The sequence below is a fragment of the Halyomorpha halys genome, unplaced genomic scaffold (genome assembly GCF_000696795.3).
Source record: "Halyomorpha halys isolate HHAL.00 unplaced genomic scaffold, Hhal_1.1 Scaffold796.1, whole genome shotgun sequence".
NCBI classification, from domain to species: Eukaryota; Metazoa; Arthropoda; class Insecta; order Hemiptera; family Pentatomidae; genus Halyomorpha; species Halyomorpha halys.
Window position 1 is genome coordinate 72703 of NW_027108156.1, and position 10682 is coordinate 83384.

At 28.4% G+C, this 10682-nt stretch overlaps 1 protein-coding gene across 14 annotated transcripts in view; it reads right to left on the reverse strand.

The window, feature by feature from the left end:
* The window catches only part of LOC106686190 (zinc finger protein 711), an 81311-nt gene extending 72609 nt beyond the window's left edge, over positions 1-8702 (reverse strand). For 11 of the 14 annotated variants that reach the window (XM_067046557.1, XM_067046555.1, XM_067046551.1 and 8 more), the window contains exons 1-4: positions 8613-8702; positions 7459-7518; positions 5369-5428; positions 5070-5117 (exon numbers count right to left, since the gene is read on the reverse strand). In XM_067046557.1, the coding sequence (XP_066902658.1) occupies positions 5070-5117; positions 5369-5428; positions 7459-7518; positions 8613-8625 (181 nt within the window). In that variant the 5' untranslated portion in view covers positions 8626-8702. Of the gene's footprint in view, positions 1-5069; positions 5118-5368; positions 5429-7268; positions 7382-7458; positions 7519-8612 lie in introns of all 14 variants that reach the window. The other 3 variants (XM_067046565.1, XM_067046558.1, XM_067046559.1) reach the window with 3 other exon arrangements.
* Between the last annotated feature and the right edge of the window lie 1980 nt (positions 8703-10682).

Genomic DNA, 10682 nt, shown 5'->3' on the forward strand with positions numbered 1-10682 from the left:
ACAGTAAGATGGTTTGACAACAGTCAGTAACAGTGATCAGACAGTAAGATGGTTTGACAACAGTCAGTAACAGTGATCAGACAGTAAGATGGTTTCATTAAAATCATTGTTGGCTGAAATAAACTTGTTCCACCTAGGGGAGATTTCAGGGCCTTCCGGATAGCTGTCAAATACTGATTGTTTCCTGAACTATTTTTTGTCCAACTCTACATACTTCTTATATTGCTCATAATATTCTAATATATATTTAAATTAATCCAGATAAGGCAAAAGCAATGCGGTGAAAAACAAACCAAAAAAAAAAAAAAAAGAAAGATAGCAATGAAATTGCTCAGAATTAATGAGGTAAGGCTTAAACGAGTTGAAACATTTAAGCAGTATCTGAGGACTCATCTAAATAAGCCTGGCTATATCCACAAGAGTTAGGTTACACCTAAATGAGTTAAGTTACATGCCTATAGATGACAAAATACGTTTTTGACAGGGAACATGGCCAAAACTCATTTGTGATACTAGCCTTAGGGAAGCATGTTCGATACTATTGAAGATTTCTTTAAAACTTTCTGTATCAATTTATTGGTAGATTTTTCCACGGAGGAAAAGTTTTTTTTTTAGTATTATTATTTAAGATAATATTGGTGTAATTTTAATTTTTTAAAACATATATTGTTAAAATAATAAATATTAATAATTAAGTGAAAAAATTAATGGAATTTACAAAAAGAAAAAAAAAAAAAGTTTGTTCTTTTTATTAAATTGTACACATAAAATGTTTAAATTTCACTATAACATTTAAACAACTTAAATTAAAAACCTTTTTTTTTTATCTACTATTTAATAAAACAATTAAAATTTTCCAAACTTTTTTTTCTACAAATAAAATAAAGTACAGTGGAACATCTGTTAGGAAACAATTTTATTAAGTCTCTGCCAACAGTGATTTTATTTCCTATCTACAATTTTCAGTCCTTTAAAAAGGGCAATATAAAATATATAAGTAAAAACTCATCATCAACTAATTATAGAACTAAATTGGTGGTTTATTTGTTTTATAAAAAATTACATACCAAATACTGTTTTTTTTCCGAATATGTCAGATTATTAATGAAAATAAATATTAAGTAGAATATAAGCATTAAGTATATTATGTACTTATCTATGTAGTTATTTAATTAAAAGTAAATTCTTATGTCAAATTACTGATAAAGTATACATTATTTAGAAATTTTATTTAATATTAAATGAAGCGAATACATATTTTCAATGTACATTATTAGATAAAATGTACATTTTTAATTAGTTTGATTTTAATTATACTTTTTATCATGAGCATAAAATCCATATTGTTGCATATACTGTGATATTTTATCCAAAAAAATATTTTTACTATTAAAAAAAAAATCAAAGCATCGTTCTAAAGATTTGAATGTTTGATTTTTCTTTTTTAATATGTCTCTAGAAGTCTACTTGCTTTTTTGATCCAATACAACAAAAAAATGATGCATAAAAATAAAAACATGTTAAAAACCATTTATATATAAAAATATAACTATTTACTCATAAAAGAGAATATTACAATAATTTGCAATAAAATTCTCAAATCTATCTAACACTTAATCTTTTCATTTAAACCTTGTCATCTTCAAAGCTATATTTTATATTATAGAATAAATAAAAGCTAATAAATTTTCTTTTATTTATTAAAAATAAATCTTAAATATTACAATATTTATTGTGTACATAGGTGACAATACATATTCTTGTATCTAATACTAAGAAAATGTAGTACAAAATTAATTGAAATTTGATAAATCTAACTGAGCATTGGTTTTATATGAACCACCAACATTTTTAGAGAGAGGGTGGGAGGGAGGTGGAAGAATTATTTCAAGAGTTACGGGTTTCCTGTTTCCTCTTCACTAGGACCAATATCCGTAGTAATAATAAAAGCTTAGTAAAGCCAAAAGTTCAATGCCGTTACCACCAATACCACTGGCTACACATATCTACCCAATGACACCCATCCAAACCCAAATCTACCAGATCAGTCTTAGTGCAATCGACCCACCGATTTTTCGGTCTACTCAGACATTTACCCATCGGTTCAGTGTATATTAACATTTTAGGGATCTGTTTATTACTAAATCTTACGTCCTCATCTTATTCGCCGCAATGCTATAACCTGAATTATATTTACTGGCTAAAGTCCCCTCAATTGAATGTTTACAGCCTTCTAAATTCTACAGTTAACTCATTCTTTTCCAGCCTGAATATTTTAAAAAATACTATATTTTCAAAAACCTAAAGGCACTGTTCTTCCTCAAGTGTATGAGGCCACGTTACGCATTCTGTAAAGAACAGTAGGAAGGAGAATAATTTTGTAATTTTTAGCTTTTTTAAGTTTCATGACAGAAGGCGCGAGCAAAGCAATTTCTAAATTGAAAAATAACAAGCATTTTCCACCTTTAATCTCGCATTTAATTTGCTCATCAATTTCATTTTTTCTAATTACTGTGGAGCCTTAATACTTAAACCTCACTACCTGTTCAAATGCATTTCCTCTTATATCTGTATCACCAAAATTGCAATATTTGATGTAATAAAAAAAACTTGATCAATAGTTGACTGATTTTGTCTAAAACCACATTGGTAATCTCTAATAATTTCTTCATCGTACTCTGTGATTGGACTAGTTAAGATTAATGTAAATATTTTATAACATACAGAAAGGAGTGATACTCCTCGATAATTCAATAAAAAAAAAAACAAACTGGCTCGGCCATTAACATTTATTTGGGGAGACCAACAATAGAAAACATAAAGATAAAATAAAACAAATGAGTAAAAATAAAATAATGAATATAAGTCAAAATAAAAGACTTTTTAGGCAAAAATAAAATTAGCAATCCAAAATATGAAAAGAGAGAAAACAAATATACAAAATTAATAGATATATATATAAAATAAAATTCTGGATGATGATCCTGAAGAAAAAATGATCCATTTCTATAGGTCAGAGAAAGATATTTCCAAATCCAAATTGGTCAAAAGTTAGCTGGCCCAGGTCTGTACTGGCTCTTTGATCCATTCCTTAATTAAGTTAATAATCACAATGGTATTTATAAATGCAGTGGACCGTATTATATATTTATCAAAATCAAAATGGAATCTTTAGAAACAACACAATTCATGCAGGCAAGATCTGGTAACAAGATCAGACTAACTATTCAATGGCAACTGGCCAACTGATTTAAATGAGAAGATGATCAGGAGAACGGTCAGTGCAGTAATAATAAACATGAGAAGATGATCAGAAGAGCCGTCAGTGCAGTAATAATAAACATGAGATGATCAGGAGAGCAGTCAGTGCAGTAATAATAAACACGAGAAGATGATCAGGAGAGCAGTCAGTGCAGTAATAATAAACACGAGAAGATGATCAGGAGAGCTGTCAGTGCAGTAATAATAAACATGAGAAGATGATCAGGAGAGCGGTCGGTGCAGTAATAATAAACATGAGAAGATGATCAGGAGAGCGGTCAGTACAGTAATAGTAAACATGAGATGATCAGGAGAGCAGTCAGTGAAGTAATAGTAAAGATGAGATGATCAGGAGAGCGGTCAGTGTAGTAATAATAAACATGAGAAGATGATCAGGAGAGCGGTCAGTGCAGTAATAATAAACATGAGAAGATGATCAGGAGAGCGGTCAGTGCAGTAATAATAAACATGAGAAGATGATCAGGAGAGCGGTCAGTACAGTAATAATAAACACAAATAAGTGGGACCTCTTAAAATTTTATTTGTGCCAACATTTCAGACCTTGGTCAGGAGTTATCTAGTTGCATAAATTCTGAATATTTGAATATTATACATTGTTTATTACCTTCTTAATTTCTGATTGTAATGTTTTTTAATAATTTTCATCTCATTATGATTATCTTGTTTTTGGCCCTGATGCTAATATTGGATCTAGGATCAAGAGCAAACAGAGCATTCCAATAAAGCATCTTTTATTACAATAATATTTTTTAAATATTAATTAAATTATTTACTGTGAGCTAAAATGTTTTGCTTCACTTTGCCCTGCAAGTTTTGGCTCATAATAAATACTTAATTACTATTTGAGTTTTTTCTTTGACAGCACCCAGACCATCTTCCTTTTAGATATTACACACGGTCATAGAACATCTTCTAACTTCAACAATATTTTTAACTGTTGATTAAAAAAAGAACTATGTTTTTATGCGGTAAAAAATGTTTTTTTAATTTTAATTTTATTCGTTTTATAACACTGCTTTCTGAGCTAAAAGTAAATATTAAAGGAAAATAATAAGTAAGAGAAAATTTCTATGGGTACTTAATAATTTACTTATTAAGTTTGTTTACCGTTAAAAAAATAAATAAAGCATAATTAAGAAATGAAATTGATGCAAATTGAAGATGGACTTTGTAAAAAAGAAATATATTTAAATAACTAATTCGATGGATTAATTAAAAAATTATTAACGAAAAACATTTGAGACATTATATAAGATATAATTATCCTTTAAAGAATTGCTTGCATAGTAGGCTAAATGTTGTAAATACAAATTGGTGAAATTAATACAGTCTAAAAATTTTTGAATTTTAACATTAATTTTTACCTAAAAACCTTCAAAACAAATATAATCCTTATAACTCTTAACACTTCTAGGGACCGTTTTCCTAGTTAAAATATTCTTTTTGAGTCAACGTAACATATTCTTTTCAAGACCAATTTTCATCATTAGTTTTATGCTATAGCTTGTCTTTTATTAACAAAAAAAGTAATGGCAAGGTTCCTTAGAGTTGAACCATTGTGCATGCTTATTTTACCTTCTTACAGAAACTTTTCACTTCCTATAGTATATTAGAAAACAAATGATTTGAAAGTTCACTAGCAGATTAAATCATAAGTCAGATTAGATGAGAGAGGACCTATAGGAAAACCTATATATGGTAAAAAATCAACTTGTTTAACTTATAACATAATTGTATGCACCTCTTGTCAATTAATAAGTTTATTTTAATTTAAAACAGTTTCTCACCATAATTGATTTCTGGTTTGCCTTCTTCTTTGGAATCAGTAGTGGAAACTGAAAACAAACCTAATCGTTACTTCATTTGTAACATCAAACAACTTCTTTTTCAATATTAACATTCCCAATTTTAGTGATTACGTAACAGTAATTATTAATATAATCAGCAAAGGGTTAAATCTTTTTGGTAAAATTAAACTAAAAAAAAAAAAAAAAAAAGAAAGAAACTAAACAAGAATAATACAAGAAACAATTAGCTGAATCTCATATTATTAGGATTGTGTAAAACAGAACATGGTAAAACTTACCAGAAGGCTCGGTTTCATCATTTACTTCTTGTTTGATAAAAATACCAGAGTTTACTAAACCTAGAATGATAAAAAAATGAATATAAATTCATCGTCACCAGGAGCACACTAAATATTCATAACAAGCTTTTTTCTCTGATCCCATCCATGTTAGATTTGTGTTAGACATGATGAGTAAATAATAGCCAAGTGCAACCGATCAACACTCAATATTTATGGGAAAAACAAAAGGACAAATCACTTAATAAAATATTGACTTCAACTAAATGGCATTATATTTACTATTGTTCATTTCGGATAACATAGGAAACTAATTGTAGCAAATAATAACAATACAAACATAATTGAATTAAATAAAAACATAGACAGTAATGATCAAGGTACAGATTTTTATGCAATTATTTATTTCGTTTACATGTTTTTTTAAGCCAATAAAAATCTTACCATATCAGTGGCGCAAACACAATTATCCAAGTTTTATTTTGCATATTTAATGATAAATGGATAGATTAGCACATTTGGACTATTTCAATTAAAATATTTTAAAAAATAATTTTTTCACTTTCTTGAGGCTGGTTATTATTTAAATAAAATAAATTGTATCCTAAGTCTCAAAACACTCTTTAATTCCTTAAAAGTCCAAAGTCCAACATTTCGGCCATCCTCAAGGACAATCTTAACGAAGCAATTTACACTCACATAAATTATTTTTAAAAAAATTTGGTTGGTTATTCTGGCCTGGTCACTAGTTTCAGTATATATTTTCTGTTTCTTGTTTGTTATACTGACTTTAATTACTTTTATATTAATTTGTGTTTGATTTATTTATTGTTTGATCACTGTTATCCTTTTCAAGTCCAATTATTTTTTGTTTATATTTTAGTAAAAAAAGCAAGACATATTAAGTTTTTAACCTTTTATAAGGAGGTGGTTGTGGGAGCGGTCAGAATATAACACAAATAAGTAGAAAGAACTTAATTAATAGTACCAACATTTTTGCCAGAATTTCTAGCCTTCATCAGGGCTGCTAGTAGAAAATTGGAAAACTAAGTGAGTTGTATATAAACTTATTGAAAATTGAAATCATTTTTGTTTAATTTTTAATCCATTTTCCTATTTCTCTTTCTTTCTTTTGTAGGCGTCTTATATTTTTTTGTTTTACTTTATTTTTTTTATTTGAAGAGGTTTTGTTGTATATTTTATATATTTTTTAGTGTATAGTTTACAGATTTTTATTCCATATTGTATGGCATGGCATATTCTTGGTTTTTTTATTGAATAAAAATCCAGGCCTTGATACAATGATACAATCCTTTTTGTGTCATCATCCCCCCATAAATGAAGTTATGAAGGGCTAGCTAACAGAAAGTAGAAAAACAAAACAAACGAAATACTAGGAAAATATTGGCGTTTATTTCCCAATATGAGCAAAATGCTGAAGGCTACACATCTCCTGGGTCAAATTTTCTACCTTCTACTAGAAGTAAACTGCTTAGACTTAATACCCACATTATTCCTTAATAATATAATATAAATTTCCTGCAAATCCTTCTAAAAATTACTAATGTCAGCCAAAAATAAACCGGGATGCCAAAAACTTTCATTAACAATAAATGTTAGACACTGCATTGCGACCCAGTGTCTTATTTCCAAAATTAATTTTGACTGACCTTCATTACATAGTAAATAGCTGTAATAATGCTAAATAAAAAATTATATCATTCACAACAAAATAAAAATATTTAATTATCTCCTATTTTGGACTGTACTACAATATCTTGTTCTATCACCTTTCATAAATGTTTCCTTATGTTAATCTAGTAATGTTTGTGAAGTGAAAATACTTCCACATATAATAATGTATAAATAATAAAAAAAATGAACATTTTTAACTAACTACTCCTTATTCCCCACTCCACAAGTTCTCAAAATACCAACACAACAGTGCATGGGAGATGGAAGCGTGCTTACCACATGCAAATACCACTCATCTACATTGGGAACTTGTGTCTACTAAATAATATAAAAAGAAAAAAATGAGTATTTTTATTTATAAATGTCCACATTGATATTAAAAAGATAGAACTTACAAGAGGACTCAGTTTCACCGATAATTTCTTCTCTAATTAAAACACCAGGTCCTGTTACACCTGAAACAGCCACAAAAGGTGATAAATTCATGGTTCTATGTCAACATGACATGAGCAAACAATGAAAACATTATTAAATAATTCAATAGTATACAAATAAAAAACGAGTAACATTAAAAGAATACTAATGAATTTATAGGACAAATGCAGTAATGTTTGTAACCTCTAAGTGGCTCTTACACATATAAGGCATTCAATTGAAAAATAACATAAAAAAAAAAAAAATAAATAAATAAAATTTTAACAATATTTAACCAGGAAGGAGTATCCTACTTTTTTGTCTCCTAAGAGGTGTTCCATGAGCATTTATCTTAAGGTACACTATTTGGTTTTTTATATACTTGGATGTGACAATGAAAAAATCTGTATGATTGATTTCAATACATTTTGAAATTGAAATTAAAATTGTAAATTGAAGCTCTTCCATCGTCGGCTGAAGAATTCAGATTTTGTAAAAGATCTAAGATCTTGTCTTGGCTCATGATTTAAAAAAAGAAATACAGGAGGTGTCCAGGTAAAGGACATCACATACTGGCAATAGAAATGCTTAGTCTTAGCGTTTTGAGGAGGCCAGAGAAAAACTGAATATAGGTGGAGAGATAAAAGAGTGAGTAACATAAACAAGTGGCAATGACAACATGAAAAGGTTAAGAGAAGGTAGACAAAAGTGTAAACAAAAGAGACAAAATACTGGAGGCTACACCTCTCCTAGGTTGAGTGTTCTACCTTCTACTAGAAGTAAACTACTATAATTTAGTATTCACAATAATATTTAAAAATATAATTCAAATTTCATAAAAATCCTTCTGAAAAATCAATGAAATCAGCCCTAAAGAAACTGGAATGTAAAAAAATTTCATTAACAATAAATTTTAGACACAAAATTTTGTGAGCCAGTGTCTCATTTCCAAAATTAATTTTAATTGACCTTCTATTAAATAGTAAACAGCTATCAATTATATCAAAGTAAAAAAAAATTATTTCATTCACAACAAAATAATAAATATTTAATTATATGTTAATTGCCAAAAGCGGTAATTGTAACACTGTAAACAAATTGGATAAAAAATAAGTACAATAAATGTTCTACAAACCAGTTCGATCCATCGCTATCCAACAAATCACCAGAGCCACAAACTATTGGAATCTCGAGTAAACTTGTATCGTCCTAGTTTTACAAATTATCAGTAAAATATCGATGTTTCCATAACATATAAATATCTCGATAGTTTTAATTCGATGTATCGTATAGCAAGCAACCTTACACGAAGTACAAATGAAGTGAGGTTGATATTTTAGAAGATAGGGTTAGTTTATAATAACGGTATTAGAAACAAATAGATAGGTAATTCTTGAAAATAAAAAACTTCATATCCTGAACCAAAATTTCGATCAAGAGAACCATCTTCAAAAAACCCTAATTTGTAATGCAGTTTTGTTCTTTGTTTAGTTGCAACTAAGAGCTGTTAGGAGGTTAAAGATGTTTTTGGTACTTTTTATGATAAGTTTTATATTTAATCTTATTTATTTATATTTAATCTCCTTTCATTTTCTTTTTTTTTTGTAATAAAAATAATATAATCCCAGTGCAATGGCTGAAACCATTAGTACGTCCGCCATACTTACCTCTCTGAATAACACTGACATGTGGATGACCCGCTCTTTGTTTACCGAGCATTTGTTGCTTTCGACAAAGCTCAGGTATTTTATTATATTATGTAACTCTTTAAATGCCTAATTATTACATGTATTATCAATAAACCGTATTCGTAGAGCCTATATAAATTCACTATTAGTATGCCTCTGAAAACTAATGTTTACTGGTAGGATATACGATCTTATGTCCTTCCTTCGAGTCCCATCTGTGCTCTACAAGGATGTCTCTACTTTGCTAACAAATATTTTGGGGGTTATTACTTTGACATTCTTCCTCCCACATGATTTGAGGGCTGCTTTTCCTCATACTTGCCACCTGCTAGGTCTGGATATTTGAGTCTTCCTTTAGTGTAAATCCCTTACTTATAAGATAATGAATTAATTATATTGAATAATGATATTTTTAAGTTACCAAAAAACTTAGGAGGTACCTCTTCTTCAGGCAAATATCTAGAGACCGTTTCCCTCCAGCGTTTTTACATCAAAAGACTGATGATCTTTTGGTTACCCTCTCCTATCTACCCTAACTACTTATGTGAGCCTATCTCTCATTCTCTAACCATTCATGCATTCATAACACTGAGAATGTGAATGAACGCATAGTATGATGCCTTCTGATACAACATATTAAACACTATCAATAAAGAAAGTAAACAATGTTAACATATAAGCACAGGTGCTTTGGTTTGGTTTGATATGTACCTCAGTAACGTTATTCAAGACCCATATCTCAAGAATTTTATGGTTTTAAAGCCAATAAATTTTATTTCTATTATAATTTTGATGAATTATTATTTAAAAATAAATGATAATTATAATAATAAGGGTATTCATAATGTGTTAAATGTAAAACTTTTAACATGCTAAATTTAGTATAAGTATAAGATTCGTTTCCAACTTTGACCAATATCCATCTGTAAATATTTGCCTTCAATTTTTGATAGAACACTGAGCGATCATAGACGATGATATGATCATCCAAATAAGAAGGTTATTATTTTTTAATAAGAAATTGAGGAAAATTACATTAATTGTAAGTACTTTCTCCACAATTCTGGATAATATTTAATTTACATTTCCTTTTAATTTTTTTTCTATATTTTTTTGTTTAAACCTTTAAATATTGATACAAAAACACTTTATAAGTTAAAAATGTCTTCATAAATGTCAGATATGTTGAAATAAAAATCGGGATTTAACAATATTTATTTTTCATCATTAACGGTAAAGGTAATGTTCAAAATGATAGCTGTCATTAATGTTAATTGAGATATGCCCTTTCAACAAAAAACACCTTGATTTTATAAAAATATTTAAAGTTAAACCTATGCCGTTAATAAATACAGATGGAATATATTACTATGTTTGTTTATTATTATTATTTTTTTTTTGGAAGGGCAGATAACAAGTAATATTCCAAAAGGCCAAGAGGAGAAAAATATAACTTATCTACCCCAATTTTCGATTACATAATGAATATTATGTATAGTTGATGAGCCTGCCAACTA